The sequence below is a fragment of the Macaca nemestrina genome, chromosome 3 (genome assembly GCF_043159975.1).
Source record: "Macaca nemestrina isolate mMacNem1 chromosome 3, mMacNem.hap1, whole genome shotgun sequence".
In the NCBI taxonomy this organism is placed as follows: domain Eukaryota; kingdom Metazoa; phylum Chordata; class Mammalia; order Primates; family Cercopithecidae; genus Macaca; species Macaca nemestrina.
In genome coordinates, this window is record NC_092127.1 from 40,232,289 (window position 1) to 40,254,500 (window position 22,212).

The 22,212-nt window shown below is 38.1% G+C and overlaps 1 protein-coding gene across 5 annotated transcripts in view; it reads left to right on the top strand.

Moving 5' to 3' along the window:
* Positions 1-22,212, top strand: part of IQCM (IQ motif containing M) — a 496,764-nt gene that overhangs the window by 354,842 nt on the left and 119,710 nt on the right. Inside the window, exon 13 of one of the 5 annotated variants that reach the window (XM_071092654.1) lies at positions 7,713-7,764. The exons of the other annotated variants lie outside the window; for them this stretch is intronic. Within the exon in view, the coding sequence (XP_070948755.1) occupies positions 7,713-7,729 (17 nt within the window). The 3' untranslated portion in view covers positions 7,730-7,764. Of the gene's footprint in view, positions 1-7,712; positions 7,765-22,212 lie in introns of those variants that run through there. 5 annotated transcript variants of the gene reach the window in all.

Here is a 22,212-nt window from a genome sequence, read left to right on the forward strand (position 1 = left end):
TGGTTTAAAGTCTGTTTTAGCAGAAACTAGGATTGCAAACCCTGCTTTTTTTTTTTTTGTTTTCCACATGGTTGGTAAATCTTCCTCCATCCTTTTATTTTGAGCCTATGTGTGTCTCTGCATGTGAGATGGGTCTCCTGAATACAGCAAACTGATGGGTCTTGACTCTTTATCCAATTTGCCAGTCTGTGTCTTTTAATTGGAGCATTTAGTCCATTTACATTTAACGTTAATATTGCTATATGTGAATTTGATGTTGTCATTATGATGTTAACTGGTTTTTTTGCTCGTTAGTTGATGCAGTTTCTTCCTAGCATTGATGGTCTTTTTCATTTGGCTTGTTTTTGCAGTGGCTGGTACCAGTTGTTCCTTTCCATGTTTAGTGCTTCCTTAAGGAGCTCTTGTAAGGCAGACCTAGTGGTGACAAAATCTCTCAGCATTTGCTTGTCTGTAAAGGATTTTATTTCTCCTTAACTTATGAAGGTTAGTTTGGCTGGATATGAAATTCTAGGCTGAAAATTCTTTTCTATAGGAATGTTGAATATTGGCTCCCACTCTCTTCTGGCTTGTAGAGGTTCTGCTGTTAGTCTGAAGGGCTTCCCTTTGTGAGTAACCCAACCCTTCTCTCTGGCTGCCCTTAACATTTGTTCCTTATGTCAACCTTAGTGAATCTGACAATTATGTATCTTGGGGCTGCTCTTCTCAAGGAGTATATTTGTAGTGGTCACTGTATTTCCTGAATCTGTATGTTGTCATGCCTCACTAGGTTAGGGAAGTTCTCTTGGATAATATCCTGCAGTGTTTTCCAACTGGGTTCCCTTCTCCCTGTCACTTTCAGGTACACCAATCAGATGTAGATTTGGTCTTTTCACATAGTCCCATATTTCTTGGAGGCTTTGTTCATTTCTTTTTACTCTTTTTTCTCTAAACTTATCTTCTTGCTTCATTTCTTTCATTTGATCTTCAATCACTGATACCCTTTCTTCCACTTGATCAAATTGGCTACTGAAGCTTGTGCATGCATCATGTAGTTCTCATGCCATGGTTTACAGCTCCATCAGGTCATTTAAGGACTTCTCTACACTGTTTATTCTAGTTAGCCATTTGTCTAATCTTTTTTCAAGGTTTTTATCTTCTTTGTGATGGGCTCGAACATCTTCCTTTAGCTTGGAGAAATTTCTTATTAACAATCATCTGAAGCCTTCTTCTCTCAACTCATCAAAATCATTTTCCATCCAGCTTTGTTCCATTGCTGGTGAGTAGCTGCGTTCCTTTGGAGAAGAGGTGCTCTGATTTTTAGAATTTTCAGTTTTTCTGCCCTAGTTTCTCCCCATCTTTGTGATTTTATCTACCTTTGGTCTTTGATGATGGTGACATACAGATGGGGCTTTGGTGTGGATGTCCTTTCTCTTTTTTAGTTTTCCTTCTAGCAGTCAGGACCCTTAGCTGCAGATCTGTTGCAGTTTCCTGGAGGTCCACCCCAGACCCTGTTTGCCTGGGTATCAGCAGTGGAGGCTGCAGAACAGCAAATATTGCAGAAGGGTAAATGTTGCTGCCTGATCCTTCCTCTGGAAGCTTTGTCTCAGAGGGGCACCCGGCTGTATGAGGTGTCAGTCGGCCCCTACTGGGAGGTGTCTCTCATTTAGGCTACTCGGGGGTCAGGGACCCACTTGAGGAGGGAGTCTGTCTGTTCTCAGATCTCAAACTCCATGCTGCGAGAACCACTACTCTTTTCAAATCTGTCAGACAGAGATGTTTAAATCTGTAGAAGTTTCTGCTGCCTTTTGTTCAGCTATGCCCTGCCCCCAGAGTTGGAGTCTACAGAGGCATGCAGGCCTCCTTGAGCTGTGGTGGGCTCCACCAAGTTCAAGATTCCTGGCCACTTTGTTTATCTACTCAAGCCTCAGCAATGGTAGACGCCTCTCTCCCAGTCTCGCTGCCGCCTTGCAGCTTGATCTCAGACTACTGTGCTAGCAGCAAGCAAGGCTCTGTGGGTGTGGGCCCCTCCGAGCCAGGTACGGGATATAATCTTCTGGTGTGCCATTTGCTAAGGCCATTGGAAAAGCATAGTATTAGGGTGGGAATGTCCCGATTTTCCAGGTACTGTCGGTCACAGCTTCCCTTTCCTAGGAAAGGGAACTCCCTGACCCCTTGTGCTTCCCAGGTGAGGTGATGCCCCACCCTGCTCCATGGGCTGCACCCACTGTCTGACAAGCCCCAGTGAGATGAACCTGGTACCTCAGTTGGAAATACAGAAATTACCAGTCTTCTGCATCACTCACGCTGGGAGCTGCAGACTGGAGCTGTTCCTATTCAGCCATCTTGTAACTTCCCCCTAGCAATCTTCCATAGTTACTGCTTTCTAATATGCAATAACAGATATTTTTCATTTGCCCCTTCAGAGCCATTCACCCTACTCTGTGCCCTGCATTGATAAAATGTATAAACAGCATGAAGAGGCTCCCTAGTCCTTTGGGTTCCAGTTAAGTATAGCCAATGGGAGGCAGCAACACTAGATCTGAAGGCAGAAGAGCAATGAAGTTGGAATATTTATTTCTCCAGCAACCTCCTACTGTGTCTGTCTCTACCAATTAGCTGCATTGCTCTACTAAAACCCACAGCTCCTATCAGACTGCCTTTTCTGGATTCTGGTAACTATGCTCTTCACTTGTTCCATCCAGCCTACTGGTATAACAACACCTTGAAATTTCTAGTCTGGGAATTCTGCGTGAGCCTTGGTTGGTTTTCCTAGATCTTGTCCTTACCTTTTAAAAGAGGTATTTTCATTAAACTTTTATTAAGTATGTCATGTTTGCAACTGAAGTCCTAGCTAAAAAACATACAAGCAGTTTACTTACTTATCATGTTATTTATTGTCTGCATTTCACAACAGTGATTTTTGCCAATTTTGTACATGGATGCATCCCTAAAACTGAGAACAGTGCCTGGGGTATAGTATACACTCAATACATATTTGTTATGATTATGAATAAACAAATGAATTAAGGATTCTCATTATGCCTTTTCTCCCTCTTCTAATAATGTAGTTCCCAACACTCTTAACTTAATCGATTTGAAATATTCTCCCAAATCTAAGATTATAGCATCTCAGCTTTGGAAGAGATTTTTGTAGGCATCTATTCTTCTAGTGAATATTCCTGAAAAGTGGTTGCCTGAAAAGGTGTTGCCTGTCCACATATTGAGTAATAGCACACTATTGCCTCTTACAGAATATTTTCACTTTCAGACATTACTAATTATTAAATATGTGCTATGGTCTGAATATATGTGCCCCCCCCAAAAGAAATTCGTATATGCAAACCTAACCTCCAATGTTATGGTATTAAGAGGAGTGCCTTTAGAAAGTAATTAGGTCATGAGGACCCTGGATTCATGAATGGGATTAGTGCCCTTAGAAAAGAAGCTGGAGGGAGGCTTTTTGTCCTTTCTGTCTTGTGTGGATGCAGCAAGAAGGTTTTATTTCTGAGGAACAGACCTTCACCAGACACTGAATCTGCTGGAACCTTGATCTTGGACTTCCCAGCTTCCAGAACAATAAATTATGGGAAGTAAATTTCGTTGTTTTTAAATTAGCCAATCCAAGGTATTTGTCACAGCCTGAACATGTTAAGACAATGTGTTATTAAATTGAATGAAAATTCTCTGTTGAGATTTACATTCTTTTCTCTTAGTTCTACCTTCCAAAGTTACAGGGACAAATCTCATCTGTCTTCCCACTGGCATTCTTGCTAACAATTATAGACAGCTATCATGGCTGTCTGCATTTTTGTCCCTCTTGAAAATAAGCATTGCCAACTGTTTTGTGATAAGTAGTCCATGCTAATCCTAGGAGACTTTTTGATATTTCTCCTGATAAAAATTCCACAAAAAGTGTAACGCATAGACTTGAGTATATAATTTCAGATGTGGCCTGACCCATGCAAGAGAGATAAGAACAGGAATCTCCCTTTATCAGATTATTACACTTCTGTTAGTGAAAACTAAGCTCCATTAATTGAACATTATTATTATTATTATTATTATTATTATTATTAATAGACCTCAATTATGAGCCAAGCATGAATAAAGGCTCTTGGTTCTATGATATATTCAGTGTACTTCCTTCACTCAACTGGCTTACAGCCTAGTTGGAAGAGGCTGGACAAATAAACAAATAAGAGTAGTGATATGTCCTAGCTGATATGATAGAAGTGTGTATATTATTAGCATTGTTCACAGCTACATCACAATGTTGAAGAACAGAAGAATTATTTGTTGTGGTGATAAAGATGTATTGAGTCAACTGGGTTTTAGTTCTTGTTTATTCAATGCTATTAATCAGTTTACTTTTTGAAAATTTGATGAGCACAACAATATTTCAGCTGTTTCAATATGTACTTCTCTGATTATAAATAAGGTTGACACCCTCCCACCTCTGCAGTGTATCCTCCTTGATTTCATGGAAACTAGTGACATGAGGGCAGTCCTCCCTGTTCCACCTGACGGTTCTGTACCATGCCATTAGGAATCATTCCCTACTATTTTTTTTCTCCATTCCAGTAGCACAGAGGCAGATCAGTAAGCATAGTGGCTAATAAATGGCCAACTAGAAACAAACAAACAAAAAAAATAACAAAACTTTTCTTTTCTTTTTTTTTTCCCCCTTCTTGAAGAAGCCCTGATTATTTACAACCAGTTTTTTGGAATCTTTTTCATTTGACTTGGGATAGGGTCCCACAAGAAGGTGAGAAGAAGGAACTATTTTCTTTCTTCCCTCAAAATGGCTTCCTCTCAAAGGCACCTTCATTTCTCCCAGTTGTGGTGGTGGTTATTGTATAGTGAGATGAAAATTGAGTTAGTACTTGATCCTCCACAGTATATGTCTCTCAGCAAGCTCTTTGGGAAGATAGTTTCAACAGCATAGCTTTGTGTACTTAGAATGTGGTTAATCAGCCTTTTTTTGGTACTCATCTGGGAGCCCTGGTTACTAATTTTGTCCCTTGGCTTCTAATATCATCCTGTTGTATTGAGAAACACTGTCTAGTGGCTGTGCCACAAGGATTTATGTGTAGCTCAAGGAACAACTAAAAATTTCTGTATTATTTATATAAATTGTGTTTTTCAAGCTACATAACTTACATCTTCTGTTAAGCAATTGATTAAAAAAAAACAAAACGTATTACTATGTTGCTCTTGATAGAAATTTATCTTATTTGTATTCAATAATGTAAAAAAAACATAAAAACTAGCATCTAAATATCATTTTTATTGACATATCATCTTGAATGTGTTATCAATGCTGTTGTTAATAGTTTGGGCACTTGTGTAAGCTGGTTAGTGTCATACAATGAAAATAAAATGAAGGCAGAAGTAAAATAATAATATGCATGGTTTTCTTCTCTTTGCAGGTGTATGTACATACTCTTCATCTAGACTCCATAACTATTCCTATTTAAATTTATATTGTGATTTACATTTCTAAGCTACCAAGAGGTTAGGGAGGATCTAGATCTGTGCTATCCAAAATAATATCCCATTAATCAAAAATTTTTAAATTAAAAATTTAATTCCTTTAGTCGCATTAGCCACATTTTATGTACCTGAGAGGCACCAGTTGATAGTGGCTACCAAATTGAGCAGCACAGATATAGAACATTTCCATCATTCCAGAAAGTTATTTTGAGTAGCACTGATTATGGAGAACTGGAACCTAGGGATGATGTAGATCCCCTAGGTCAGGCAAAGTGATCTCAAAAGGTCTAAAGGTCTCAAAAGGTCGCATCAAAAACAATGCTTGGAGGTATGATTGGACAAATTTGCCATATGGTAAGCTAGGTATGATGCCTGAGGATAATGACAGTGGCAATAGTCACATGGCAAGATGGCAAAATCAGACAAACCTGGCAAGAAAGAAGCTTTAGGGGCCAGGGGCTTAGTCCAGAGGGCTCTGGCAAGATCAAAGCAGGAGAGCTCTAATCCTAGATGGGACTAGAAATATACAAGATACTTTGTCAAGAATTTACTTTGTGGGATAGGAAGGATCTGAATCCTGGATCTGGAGTGAATTTAAGATAGAGATTGAGATTTATTTAAGTGGACCTAGTCTAGAAACCGATATATAATCTCAGTCTAAAGCTAGTGTTAACAGTAATCAAGCTCCCCTGATTAAGAATGTGGTACACAGCACAACCCTTACGTAGAGTTGTATCCTTTCTGCCAGATGGTAGGTATGAACATTCTGAGTCAATAGTTCATTTTAGTTAGCCGAGTAGCAGAGTTACATATACAGTAGGAGGAAAAAGATGGATATCACAAAGCTTTATAATTCTACCTTTGTACCTAATCTGGAAATAAATGTGCTGTTTACTCTAATTTTTTATCTGAAGAGCTACTGCTTTGAGATTCAAGTTTTCTTTCAAAATAGCATGATTCAAAACTTTCTAAACAGGTCCTACTTATTGGATCTCCTAGTATTATTTTCATGTTTTACCTCTGAACATTTTTAGAAAGCTAAGTCTATGTTATTTCTCCAGAAATGTTGAACATCTGGTATGACAATTGTAATCATTCTTTTATATTCATTATGATTTTAATTTTGAATCTCAGCTATCATATTTTGAAATACCATATTTGCTTTAAGTTACCTAATCAAAATGTTATAGGCATCTTGTAAAGAACAATGAATTCATTTTAAAAGGAAACAAAATAAAAACCCATATGCTTAGTATTGAGGTAGTAGTTACAATAATGCACTATTTAGGGACTTATAATTTAGCCATCACAATTTCATAACCAATTGTTCCCCATTCCTCAGGGATTCAGAATATGGTTTCCATGGTAATTCTGAATTTTGAAAAGACTCATCTTTGCCCTAAATGGATAGTAAATAGTTTGAATAGAAAACGACCTGTCTGTTAGCTAGGATTATACTTTAGTGTTGCAGGAGAGAGAAATACACTACCTATTTAAAAATAGACGAGTTTCAGGGCACCATAATACATTCAACGTCTCTAAAATCGCAACCCCTTGATTGCCAGTGTTAACAAAAGCTTGTTCTTTAATTACCTATATTGCATCCGGCTTCTGTTTCCTTCCCAAACTCAATTATAGTTAATAGCAGCAGTAAGCTGCACTCTTCTTGTTTATGGCAGTTCATTTTAAAGTGCTCTGTTTGATCATCATTTGTCTTCATGACTTGACAAATCAGGTTCAGATTTTCACTGGACAACCTCATAGGCTTCACCTTGCCCACGTGTGTAAATGGAATTCTTATATAATGTGGATGTCTTTTTAAAAATTTTTTCCTAACCAGAGGCTGTTCCCTAAATATTGGGAACCATGCTATTTTTATAAGTTCTTACTAATGGTCTTTTCAATGCAATAATTCCAACACCCCACAACAAAGGGCTATTTAAAATTTGTAGGAAAGGGACAGAGAAATTTTATTTATCCTTTCCTCCTACAAATGCATTTTCTCCCAGTGTGCTGTTCATTGCCTAATCATTCTCTGCAGTTCAGATTCGTATGTTCTCCTGCAGAGACTAGCAGTCTGCCTTCTAGAGTTGAATCCAGAATAATTCAGCTGTCTAATTTCTGATTTAATTTTGCTGCTTTCCAACTGTGGTGTAAACCTAGCTCTGAGAATTGCATGCAATTTGTGGCACTTTGCCTCAGCTGAAAATACTTACGTCTTTATTCCTCATTCTCACCAGAGTCATTGTTTCCATGATAACTAATGGGTCTCAAGAGGAAAAAGGAGAAAAAGACACATGTAAGGTAAATAGGAAAAGACAGAAATTCAAACAGTAGGAAATACTCCCATTGCTTTATTGAAAATTAACGTCAGCGTACTGTTTTATGTAGGTGGTAGGTGCTGTTGTAGAGATGTGAAAAGAGGAGTAGTTTTTCATTTGCATCTATTCCTCTAACACTCCATCCTCTCCCTCCTATGTTTTTAGATGGTCAAGGAAACACATAGACAAGAGGACAGTGGGCCTGGCCTTCCATTCTGTACAGTTATTTATCATTATTTTGACTGAGTCGTTTTCTTCCTGAGAAAGTATTGTTATTCTGCTTGTGGTCTATCCCAAAAAAAGCCCCTCTTCTTGCATTGGCAGACCAGCCCTGGAGAAGCTTTCCACTGAATGTGCAGTGGTATCAGCAACATTGATGTCACTTGGGCTTATGTTAGAAGTGCAGAATCGCAGGCTCCACTCCAGACCTACTATATAATGACCTGCATTTGTACAGCACAGATACAGAACATTAACAAATTCCCAAATGATTCATAGATCACTCAATATGTATTACATATAAAACCTTTTTAAGTACAGTATATTGAGAGAGGTAATAACATATATGTAATACATACAGCCTATAAAAGCACCTGATTTTTATAGGATAGGATAGGGGACCCCAACCCCCAGGCCACGGACCAGTACTATTAAGACTAATCCACGTTTTGATAAAATTCATTATTTTCTAATAAAAATTTCTTCTGTTGAAAATGATTCATACTGATAAGAAACTTGCCATATTAGAATCTTTCTCCCTTTAAAAAAATTAATTTCAATGTTGAAAAGAAAATCAAAGGTGGTTTTTTTTTCCTCTTTTTTTTTTTTTGGAGACTGGGTCTTGCTGTGTTGCCCAGGCTGGAGTACAGTGGTACAATCACAGCTCATGGCAGCCTCGACCTCCCAGGCTCAAGCAGTCCTCCCAACTTAGCCTCCCAAGTAGCTAGGACTACAGGCACATGCCCCCACACCTGGCTAATTTTTGTATTTGTTTGTAAATATGGGGTTTCACCATGTTGTCATGTTTGTTTTTACATTTTCTAATCTAGGTTGTTTTAAACAAAGAGAGATATTCATAAGCATAGTGAGTTGTAAAGTTCCTATAAAGGGGAAATAATTATTGATATCATAAGATTGTAAAAGTGGTCATTAGATGTTACCTAACCACGAACAATAGCATTCCTTGTGACTCTTTAGCTGTTTGGAGTAAAATACTACTTTGATGACTTTTTTTTTGAGATGGAGTTCCGCTCTTGCTGCCCAGGCTGGAGTGCAACGGTGTGATCTTGGCCCACCACAACCTCTGCATCCCGGGTTGAAGTGATTCTCCTGCCTCAGTCTCCGGAGTAGCTGGAATTAAAGGCATGCGCCACCATACCCTCCTAATTTTGTATTTTTAGTAGAGGCTGGGTTTCTCCATGTCTGTCAGGCTGGTCTTGAACTCCTGACCTCAGGTGATCCTCCCACCTCAGCCTCCTAAAGTGCTGGGATTATAGGCGTGAGCCACCATGCCCAGCCAATGACATTTTGACATTGATTTTTTTAAACAGAAAATTATCAGTGTGTAACACTGGTATGCCGAGGGGGCCAGTACCTCATTTTGTTTTAAAAGAAGACTCCTTTATTCCATTAGAAATAAATATTTTCCAGTGATTGTCAGTACCTTTTGTTCTACATGGCAAAGGTAGGTATTACAAAGCATTACAGTTTTCTGTGTCCTCTGGTAAATTCATACATTGTATCATTTGATCCTTTCTTCCTCGTTTTGCCTTTCTTCCTTCTCATCTCCCTTTATTTTTTGCCTTTCTTTCTTCTTTCAACATATTACCATTGATCGTCTTATGTGATGCTCTACTTGTTACCAAGATAAAAATTTTCATCATCAATTCCAGAGGCCTTTTAACCTGAGGCAACATAATTATGTTACTCAAGGTAATTTAAACATTTCTTTGGTAATTCTAGAGTAGACATTATACAGCTAAAAATATGCTACATATGTCTTCATCTATTTCTAAAACCTTGAAACAGTTAAAATTAGATTATGAAATTTTTTAATGGATAGACACTATCAACAGAGTAAAAAGACAACCCACAAAATGGGAGAACATATTTGCGAATCATATATTATATAAGGGATTCATACCTAGAATACAGAGAACTCTAAAAGGTCAACAACACAAAAACATCCCAGTGCAAAAATGGAAAAATGACTGGATTAAACATTTCTCCAAAGTAGATATACAAATGGCTAATAAGCACACAAAAAGATGCTTGACTTCACTAATCATTAGGAAAATGCGAATCAAAACTACAATGAGATACCACCTCATACCCATTAGGATGGCTACTATCCAAAACCACAGGAGACAAAGAGTGTTGGTGAAGATGTGGAGAAATTGGAACCCTTGTGCACCGTTGGTGGGAACGTAAATGGTAAAGCCTCTGTGGAAAACTGGCAACTTCTCAAAAAATAAAAAATAGAATTATATGATATGATCCAGCAATTCCACGTCTGAGTATTTGCTCAAAATAATTGAAAGCACAGTCTTAAAGAGGTATTTGTTCAACCCACGTTCACAGCAACATTATTCACAGTAGCTAAAATGTCTATTGATGGATAAATGGATAAGCACAATGCGGTATATACATACAATGGGATATAACTCAGCCTTAAAAAGAAAGGAAATTCTGGAATATACTACAACATAAATTAATCTTGAGGACATTATGCTACGTGAAATAAGCCAATCACAAAAAGACAGATTCTGTATGAGGAACTTAGAGCGGTCAAAATCATAGAGACAGAAAGTAGAATGTTGGTTGCCAGGGGCTGGGGGAAGAGAGAGTGGGGACTTATTGTTTAATGGGTCTGAAGTTTCAGTTTTACGAGATGTAAAGAATTCTGGAGATAGATGGTGGTGATGGTTGTACAACATTATAAATGCATTTAATACCACTCAACTGTCATTTAGAAATGGCTAAGATGGTAACTTTTATGTTATGTGTATTCTACCACAATAAAAACATTGGAAAAGTTGTGGCAAGGGGATGTGTGCTTCATTTTTGCAATCGCTTCTTCATTGTTCTCTTTTCAGTTAATTCAACAGCCAACATTTAGTGAGTACCTGCCAAGTGCCAGGCACTGGCAAGGCAGAAGTGAATGGCTGAGAGACACATCTGACCTTAATGGGAGGCAATGTAATAACCTCAGCACAGAGCACCCTTCGTTTCATCCTGTATGTGTTTTGTTTTTATCTCATTGAAAGAAGAGAACAATTATTTTATATTTATCTCAAATATGTGATCATACCATAACCTTTTCGAATGAGTTTTCTTGAGGTATTTGTAACACTGTTGTGTCAGCACAAAGTCACTCTATGAAACATATGGGAATATTTTGAAAGCATCAGGCAGGAATTCACACCCCCCACTGCACTATAACCTAGTGGTGCTGAAAGTAAAATAACAACAGAAACCCTCTATCTAGCTTTATTGTTATGACTTCCATTAGGCATTTACTAGACTGGATGACTGCCTAGGGCACCCAAAAGATAAACTATTTAATCTGTGGTAAAGCATAATCCTGAAACCTAGTACTTTACAGAAGATAATGGAAACTAAATACTTTTTAAAGATTATATCTGTTTGCAACCTATTAATCAATTACTAAATTTTTCTATTCCTCACCACATGGAGAAGACAATTTGCTACCAAAATACTAAATTCTGAATTAGCTTTCAGAATGTTTAAGACAACAAACTAACTTGTCTATAAGAACATTAGGTAAAATAGTTTGAATTTCTCCTTTTTAATCTTTTCCCTAAGAAAATTAACTCCTAAGTTGGTTTTCTGTCTTGCAAACTATATGCTAAAAAATTAAAACCTGCCACACAGCAGGGTTATTTAATTTTAAAAGATTGGCATTTAAGAAAAGTCTGAAAATAGTAAGAGGATTAGAGAATAATCTTATGCTTTACAGCTTAAATGTTCTCTTTATTTTCACTTATTTATTATCGTCTTTTACTAATCTTTGGCTCTAAATTTACTTACTGGGTACTTTATAAAAAATAAATGTTAAGAGCTTTTATCATCTCTTTTTTCCTGAATTTATTTTGTTTATGTATTCAAAAGTATTTACTAAGCATAGTACACTGTTTACTGCTCAGGGACGTTCCTTTTACATTCTTTGTTAGTGTTATTTTAATATTAATAAAATCACATTATTTCTCAGATGGCTAAGATAATTTAAACGATTAGCACAGTATCTGAGTTATTAAGCACTTTCAAGTACAAAATTAAGCAGTTTCTAAACACTTTCATATTTGTTTTCCTGAAGGGATTTTATAAATCTTAACCTGTGGTACTTACAAAGTTAATTTTTTTGTTGTTAATTGTTTGTTTGAAATTGACCTCCCTACTCTATTTTATTTTGCTTCTGTTATGTTCAACTTTGTTGAACAAAGTTCAACAAAGCATCACCCCTCTAGCATCACCTTTGCTGATGTGCATAAAGCAGTGCTTGATTTATGTGTACTAAACCAATTATAAACTTGTATATGATGTAAGGAAAAGAAAGTAAAGTAACAAGTCAAAATGAATTTCTAATTCTTTGTTCTCCCTCTTAAAATACATATATTTTTCTTTATTACCAAAAGGGAGCGTGATTGCTATAGAAAATGTTAAAGTTACAGAAAACAGTAGAATTCTAAAATCTATTTGTAAATCCCATCTTTAGACCATAATGTTGGCATCATGGTGCCCTTTGTTCCAGTCTCTTTTTCAAGAAATAACTTTCTATATTTTGATCATATTTCTGTATCTTTTTATCCTTCAGCCAACCAACCTCTGATATGTCTTTTTCTTTTCTTTTCTTAGGCTAGTAGCAAAACAAACACAAAAACGAAACCTAAAACTGATGTTTTTCATGTCTTGTTTTAGAATTCTTTCAATTTATTATACATTTAAAAAATCAAGTATTCCAGATGAGTGACCCTTTGCTAGAGTCTGTTCTGGAAATGCATATTAGAAGAGAGCACACTATTCAGTTTATTTTTTCTACTTTTGGGTACATTTACATCACCCTGCTTTTGTTCAAATGATAGTGACAAAGGTAACTATCACTAAGTATCTAGGAGTCTAGAGAGGACAATCAGAGATATTTCCAGGGCCTGTGTACATCTATTTGTGGACAAATAGGACACTGCTTTTTTAGATAGTCCTAATTAAAATGTAATCCAAAAGCAGAGAAAGTTTCTGAAAGTTTTCTTGTAACTCTAGTTATAAGCAAGTGAGATAGGTGAGAACTATATCAATTTTAAGAAAAAAATAAATGATTGGTATTCTTTTTAGTATGGCCTAAGGAGAAGAAAATTGAAATCAGATAACTCTTGAGTTTGGAACTACAGCTTCATTTAGAGTTGTGGAACATTCAGCAAATTTAACCTCTCTGAGCTTTTTAAAATGTTTAAACAGGAATAACAAAAACATAAAATCTTGGTGATTGATGCAATCTCATGTGTGGCAATGCCTGGGACACCATGTGGCTCGTAGAAAGTTTTAAATGTTAACTCACCTCTTTACTTTTTCTTTACAGCAGCTTTCATAGGGTTCAGGACATGCTAATTCAAATTAAGGTACCTTGGCATATAAGAAAACAGCAGAAGCGGGAAGGTCTTTCTGACCTTCTTTAGTCCTTCTCTCCTGAAGTGGACCATAAAGAATTCTCTGACTTTTCTCTAAAGTAGGTTATAAGACTCTCATGAAAGGGATTCTCTCCCAATGCAGGTTTAATATTTCTCACCAAAAAAAACAAAATCTGCTCCCAAATTAAAAACTTTTTGAGATCTTACATGACACCACAAGTAGAGAATTCCACACCTGATCTGCTCATGTGATGGGTTGCAGTCAAAATACAGTCAAAACTTTGTTTCAGTCACAAAATTATTTAAAATACAATACAAAATTACCTTCAGGATGTATGTCTAAATAATATATAAAACATAAATGAATTTCATGTTTAGACTTAGGTCCCATCCCAAATATATCTCATTTTGTATATGCAAATAATCCAAAATTTTAAAAAATTAGAAATCCGAAACACTTCTAGTCCCAAGCATTTTGGATAAGGGGTACTCAATCCATAATCCAAGAAAAGGAATGTCCCTATCTCTGAAGACACAGGGACACAGAGAACAACTTAAACAGGTTTTGATAAGTTCCCCTAAGTTTATTACTGTGAAATCATATCCTCTTTGTCTGATCATACTTCTGCACAACTCTCTACTTTTCATTCACAAATTTTCCTATTTCTTTGGGTCTTCATTTCTGAACGCTCTCATGTCATGTAAAACTTACATTAAGTAAATTTGTTTACTTTTCTCTTCCTAATCTCTTTTTTTTATAGGGATCTCAGCCATGAACCTAACTGATGGTGAAAAAAGAAATATTTTCTTTTTTAAAAATTTTATTTTTATTTTTTAAGAGACAAGGTCTCATTCTGTTACCCAGGCTGAAGTGCAGTGGTGTGATTATAGATCACTGCTGCCTCCATCTCTTGAACTCAGGCAATCCTCCTGCCTCAACCTCCCTAGTAGCTAGGACAACAAGTGCATGCCACCACACCCAGTTAATTAAAAAAAAATTTTTTTTTTGTAGAGACAGGTGTCTTGCTATGTTGTCCAGGGTGGTCTCAAACTCCTGGCCTCAAGTGATCCTCCCACTTCAGCTTCCCAAAATATTCAGATTACAGGGGTGAGCCACCTTTCCTGGCTTATTTTATTATTGAAGGTGTGGTTTTACATGTCTGCAGCTCCTGCTGAAAAATTACCACTCCAGCAATAATTCATTTATTTATTGTATCTAGCACATAGTAGGTACTCAGTTTGTTCAACAAAAGGAATAGCATTCTGCTACACACTGAGTGTCTGGGAGTTGTAAAAGGGACATAATTCTGTCTTCGTGGGGTTTAAAGTTTATTGAGGAAGGTGGTCATAAATACATGAACAGTCATATGTTCTACCAAGGGGTGCTGGGAAGGGCATTCTCACAGGATGTCAGGCAATGAAATACTTACTGCAGAGTCTGGGTGCCAGGCAGGAGTCAAGGTTCCCCCACAACATTCTGCCTTTGGGATGAGGTAGTTTGGGGTAAATCCTGCATTGGGTGAATGAGCCGCATCTATAGCTCCTCTGAACCTGACCCATCTTACAGCCTTTCTCTTCCTTGGAAGGTTGCATAAACTGCCAGTGCAGCAAATGCAGCACAGCAGTCTCTCTTGATAAAGCTTACAATAAGGTTACATCTAATAATTGTATCATACATTGTTGGATTTTTCAGGATGTAACCCCACCATAAGTTGAGAAGCATAATGAATGTTTATCACTTTTACACCATCATTATGTTGAAAAATTGTAAGTCGAACCTTATGTTGAACCATCCTAAGCTGGAGATCATGTGTATTACTCAATGACAGGGTATTAACAGAGTCATGCAACCATCACCATAACCTAATTTTAGAATATTTTCTTCATCACAAAAATAAACCTTGTACCCATTAGCAGTCACTACCCATCCCCTACCCTGCTATTTACCCCCATCCCTTAGTCTTAGGTAACCACTAATCAACTTTCTACCTCTATGAATTTGCCTATTCTGGAGGTTTCACATAATGGAATCATACGTGAGGTCTTTCATAACTTCTTTAACTTAGCATAATGTTTTAGAAGTTTATTCATGTTGTAGCGTGTGTCCGTACTTCACTCTTTTTTTATTACCAAATAATATTCCAGTGTATGGATGAGCCACATTTTAAAAAAAACTTTTATTTTAGTTTCAGGGGTACATGTGCAGGCTGATTCTGCAGATAAATTGGCTGTCACTGGCCCTTGATGCACATACTATTTCATCACTAAGATAATAAACATAGTACCCGATAGGTATTTTTTTGATCCTCACCCTCCTCACACTCCCAACCCTCAAGTAGGACCTGGTGTCTGTCGTTCCTTTCTTTGTGTCCATGTGTAGTCAATGTTCAGCTCCCACTTATAAGTAGCAATATGCAATATTTGGTTTTCTGTTCCTGCATTAGTTCGCTTGGGATAATGGCCTCCAGCTGCATCTATGTTGCTGCAAAGGACATGATCTCACTCTATTTTAGGGCTGTGTAATATTTCATGGTGCGTGTATAGAAATATATATATGGGGTGCACCCAAGATGGCTAAATAGGAACAGCTCCAGCCTCCAGCTCCCAGCATGAGCAACACAGAAGGCGGGTGATTTCTGCCTTTTCAACTGAGGTACTGGGTTCATCTCACTGGGGCGTGTCGGACAGTTGGTGCTGGTCCATGGGTGCAGACCGACCAGTGAGAGCTGAAGCAGGGCAAGGCATTGCCTTACCTGGGAAGCACAAGAGGGAAGGGAATTCCTTTTCCTAGCCAAACGAAATTGAGTCACACAACACCTGGAAAATCGCGTAACTCCCACACTAATACTGCGCTTTACCAAGGGTCTTAGCAAATGGCACACCAGGAGATTATATCCCACACCTGGCCCGGAGGGTCCCACACCCATGGAGCCTCCCTCATTGCTAGCACAGCAGTCTGAGATCTAACTGCAAGGCAGCAGCGAGGCTGGGGGAGGGGCGCCCGCCATTGCTGAGGCTTAAGTAGGTAAACAAAGCTGCTGGAAAGCTCAGATTGGGTGGAGCCCACCACAGCTCAAGGAGGCCTACCTGCCTCTGTAGACTCCACCTTGGGGACAGGGCATAGCTAAAAAAAAGCAGCAGAAACCTCGGCAGAGATAAATGTCCTGTCTGACAGCTTTAAAGAGAGCAGTGGATCTCCCAGCATTGAGGTTGAGATCTGAGAACAGACAGACTGCCTGCTCAAGTGGGTCCCTGACCCCTGAGCAGCCTAACTGGGAGTCATTGACCACTAGATGCAGACTGACACCTCACACCTCACACGGCTGGGAACACCCCTGAGACAAAGCTTCCAGAGCAAGAATCAGACAGCAACACTCGCTGTTCAGCAGTATTCTATGTTCTGCAGCCTCTGCTGCTGATACCCGAGCAAACAGGGTCTGGAGTGGACCTCAAGCAAACTCCAGCAGACCTGCAGCTGAGGGTCCTGACTGTTAGAAGGAAAACTAACAGAATGGACACCCACACCAAAACCCCATCAGTACATCACCATCATCAAACCAAAGTCAGATAAAACCACAAAGATGGGGAAAAAAGCAGTGCAGAAGAGTTGGAAATTCAAAAAATCAGGGCACAACTCCCCCTCCAAAAAATGCAGCTCATCGCCAGCAATGGAACAAAGCTGGACAGAGAATGACTTTGACGAGTTGAGAGAAGCAGGCTTCAGTCGATCAAACTTCTCAGAGCTAAAGGAGGAACTATGTAACCAGTGCAAAGAAACTTAAAGCCTTGAAAAAAGATTTGATGAATGGCTAACTAGAATAACCAATGTAGAGAAGTAATTAAAAGAACTGATAGAGATGAAAACCGTAACACCAGAACTATGTGACAAATGCACAAGCTTCAGTAACCGACTCGATCAAATGGAAGAAAGAGTATCAGTGATTGAAGATCAAATGAATGAAATGAAGCAAGAAGTGTAGAGAAAAAAGAGTAAAAAGAAATGAACAAAGCCTCCAAGAAATATGGGATTATGTGATAAGACCAAATCTACATCTGATTGGTGTGCCTGAAAGTGACGGGGAAAATGGAACCAAGTTAGAAAACACTCTGCAGGATACCGTCCAGGAGAACTTCCCCAACCTAGTAAGGCAGGCCAACATTCAAATTCAGGAAATACAGAGAACTCCACAAAGATACTCCTAGAGAAGAGCAACTCCAAGACACATAATTGTCAGATTCAGCAAAGTTAAAATGAAGGAAAAAATGTTAAGGACAGCCAGAGAGAAAGGTCAGCCCTTTGATGGGCTGACAAAGGAAAGCCCATCAGACTAAAGCAGATCTCTTGGCAGAAACACTCCGAGCCAGAAGAGAGTGGGGGCCAATATTCAACATCCTTAAAGAAAAGAATTTTAAACCCAGAATTTCATATCCAGCCAAACTAAGTTTCACAAGTGAAGGAGAAATAAAAACCTTTACAGATAAGCAAATGCTTAGAGATTTTGTCACCACGAGGCCTGCCCTACAAGATATCCTGAAGGAAACACTGAACGTGGAAAGGAAAAACAGGTACCAGCCATTGAAAAAACATGCCAAAATGTAAAGTCCATCGATGCTAGGAAGAAACTGCATCAACTAACGAGCAAAATAATCAGCTAATATCATAATGACAGGATCAAGTTCACACATAACAATATTAACCTCAAATGTAAATAGACTAAATGCTCCAATTAAAAGACACAGACTGGCAAATTGGATAAAGAGTCAAGACCCATCAGTTTGCTGTATTCAGGAGACCCATCTCACATGCAGAGACATACATAGGCTCAAAATAAAGGGATTGAGGAAGATCTACCAAGCAAATGGAAAACAAAAAAAAGCAGGGGTTGCAATCCTAGTCTCTGAAAAAAGAGACTTTAAGCCATCAAAGATCAAAAGAGACAAAGAAGGCCATTACATAATGGTAAAGGGATCAATGCATCAGGAAGAGCTAACGATCCTAAATATATATGCACCCAATACAGGAGCACCCAGATTCATAAAGCATGTCCTTAGAGACTTACAAAGAGACTTAGACTCCCATACAATAATAATGGGAGACTTTATCACCCCACTGTCAACATTAGACAGATCAACAAGACAGAAAGTTCACAAGGATATCCAGGAGTTGAACTCAACTCTGCACCAAGCGGACATAATAGACATCTACAGAACTCTCCACCCAAAACCAACAGAATATACACTCTTCTCAGCACCACATTCCACTTACTCCAAAATTGACCACATAGTTGGAAGTAAATCACTCCTCAGCAAATGGAAAGAACGGGAATTATAACAAACTGTCTCTCAGACCACAGTGCAATCAAACTAGAACTCAGGACTAAGAAACTCAATCAAAACCTCTCAACTACATGGAAACTGAACAACCTGCTCCTGAATGACTTCTGGGTACATAACGAAATGAAGGCAGAAATAAAGATGTTCTTTGAAACCAATGAGAACAAACATACAACATACCAGAATCTCTGGGACACATTTAAAGCTGTGTGTAAAGGGAAATTTATAGCACTAAATGCCCACAAGAGAAAGCAGGAAAGATCTAAAATTGACACCCTAACATCACAATTAAAAGAACTAGAGAAGCAAGAGCAAACACATTTAAAAGCTAGCAGAAGGCAAGATATGACAAAGATCAGAACAGAACTGAAGGAGATAGAGACACAAAAATCCCTCCAAAAAATCAATGTATCCAGGAACTGGTTTTTTGAAAAGATCAACAAATTTATAGACTGCTAGCAAGACTAATAAAGAAGAAAAGAGAGAAGAATCAAATAGATGCAATAAAAAATGATAAAGCGGATATCACCACCGACCCCACAGAAATGCAAACTACCATCAGAGAATACTATAAACACCTCTATGCAAATAAACTAGAAAACCTAGAAGAACTGGATAATTTCCTGGACACTTACACTCTCCCAAGACTAAACCAGGAAGAAGTTGAATCCCTGAATAGACCAATAGCAGGCTCTGAAATTGAGGCAATAATTAATAGTCTACCAACCAAAAAAAAGTTCACGACCCGACGGATTCACAGCCGAATTCTACCAGAGGTACAAGGAGGAGTTGGTACCATTCCTTCTGAAACTATTCCAATCAATAGAAAAAGAGGAAATCCTCCCTAAGCCATTTTACAAGGCCAACATCATCCTGATACCAAAGCCTGGCAGAGATACAACAAAAAAAGAGAATTTTAGACCAATATCCCTGATGAACATCGATGCAAAAATCCTCAATAAAATACTGGCATACCGAATCCAGCAGCACATCAAAAAGCTTATCCACCATGATCAAGTGGGCTTCATCCCTGGCATGCAAGTCTGGTTCAACATATGCAAATCAATAAACATAATCCAGCATATAAACAGAACCAAAGACAAAAACCACATGATTATCTCAGTAAATTCAGAAAGGGCCTTTGACAAAATTCAACATCCCTTCATACTAAAAACTCTCAATAAATTCGGTATTGATGGAACATATCTCAAAATAATAAGAGCTATTTATGACAAACCCACAGCCAATATCATACTGAATGGGCAAAAACTGGAAGCATTCCTTTTGGAAACTGGCAGAAGACAGGGATGCCCTCTCTCACCACTCCTATTCAACATAGTGTTGGAAGTTCTGGCTAGGAGAATCAGGCAAGAGAAAGAAATAAAGGGTATTCAGTTGGGAAAAGAAGAAGTCAAATTGTCCCTGTTTGCAGATGACATGATTGTATATTTAGAAAACGCCATTGTCTCAGCCCAAAATCTCCTTAAGCTGATAAGCAACTTCAGCAGTCTCAGGATACAAAATCAATGTGCAAAAATCACAAGCATTCTTGTACACCAGTAACACACAAACAGAGAGCCAAATCATGAATGAACTCCCAATCACAATAGCTTCAAAGAGAATCAAATACCTAGGAATCCAACTGACAAGGATGTGAAGGACCTCTTCCAGGAGAACTACAAACCACTGCTCTGTGAAATAAAAGAGGACACAAACAAATGGAAGAACATACCATGCTCATGGATAGGAAGAATCAATATTGTGAAAATGGCCATACTGCCCAAGGTAATTTATAGATTCAATGCCATCCCCATCAAGCTACCAATGAGTTTCTTCACAGAATTGGAAAAAACTGCTTTAAAGTTCACATGGAACCAAAAAAGAGCCCGCATTGCCAAGACAATCCTAAGCCAAAAGAACAAGGCTGGAGGCATCATGCTACCTGACTTCAAACTATACTACAAGTGTACGGTAACCAAAACAGCATGGTACTGGTACCAAAACAGACATATAGACCAATGGAACAGAACAGAACCCTCCGAAATAATACCACACATCTACAGCCATCTGATCTTTGACAAACCAGTTATAATGGTGATCATTAAAAAAACAGGAAACAACAGGGGCTGGAGAGGATGTGGAGAAATAGGAACACTGTTACACTGTTGGTGGGACTGTAAACTAGTTCAACCATTGTGGAAAACAGTGTGGCAATTCCTTGAGGATCTAGAACTAGAAATACCGTTTGATCCAGCCATCCCATTACTGGGGATATACCCAAAGGATTATAAGTCATGCTGCTATAAAGACACATGCACACGTATGTTTATTGTGGCACTATTCACAATAGCAAAGATTTGGAATCAGTGCAAATGTCCATCAGTGACACACTGGATTAAGAAAATGTGGCACGTATACACCATGGAATACTATGCAGCCATAAAAAAGGATGAGTTTGTGTCCTTTGTAGGGACACAGATGAAGCTGGATACCATCATTCTCAGCAAACTATTGCAAGAAAACCAAATACCACATGTTCTCACTCATAGGTGGGAATTGAACAATGAGATCACTTGGACACAGGAAGGGGAACATCACACACCACCGGGTCCTATTGTGGGGAGGGGGTAGGGAGGAGAGATAGCATTAGGAGATATACCTAATGTAAATGACAAGTGAATGGGTGCAGCACACCAACATGGCACAGGTATACATATGTAACAAAACCGCACATTGTGCACATGTACCCTAGAACTTTAATAAAAAGAGAAATATATATATATATATATATACACACACACACACACACATCATGCATTGTAATTGTGTGTATGTGTATATATATATATCACATTTTCTTAATCCAGTCTACCTTTATTGGCATTTAGGTTGATTCCATGTCTTTGCTGCTGTGATGAACATACACGTGTATGTGTCAAAATTTTGTTTAGCTGCTCAACAGTTGATGAACATTTTGTTTACCTACTCATCAGCTGATGAACATTTGTTTACCTACTCATCAGTTGATGAATAGCTAAATTTTCCAATTTTCAGCTATTTTTGATAACACAGCAAAGAACATGATTACAAGTTTTTGTATGAACATATATTTTAATATTTCATGGGTAGATACCTGGGGTGGAATTGCTGCGTCATATGGTATATCTTTAGCGTATTCAAGAATTGACAAACTCTTATGCAAAGTTGTTGCACCATTTTACAATCTCACAAACAACATATGAGAGTTCTAGCTTCTCAATAATCTTTGTTGTCACCTGTTACTTTCTGTCTTTTTGATTATAATCATTCTAGTAGATGTGAAGTGGTACCTCATTGTGGTTTTGATTTACATTTCCCTGATGACTAATGATGTTGAATATCTATTCACGTGTTATTGCTCATGTGTATATATTCTTTGGAGAAAGGGTCATTCAAATAATTTG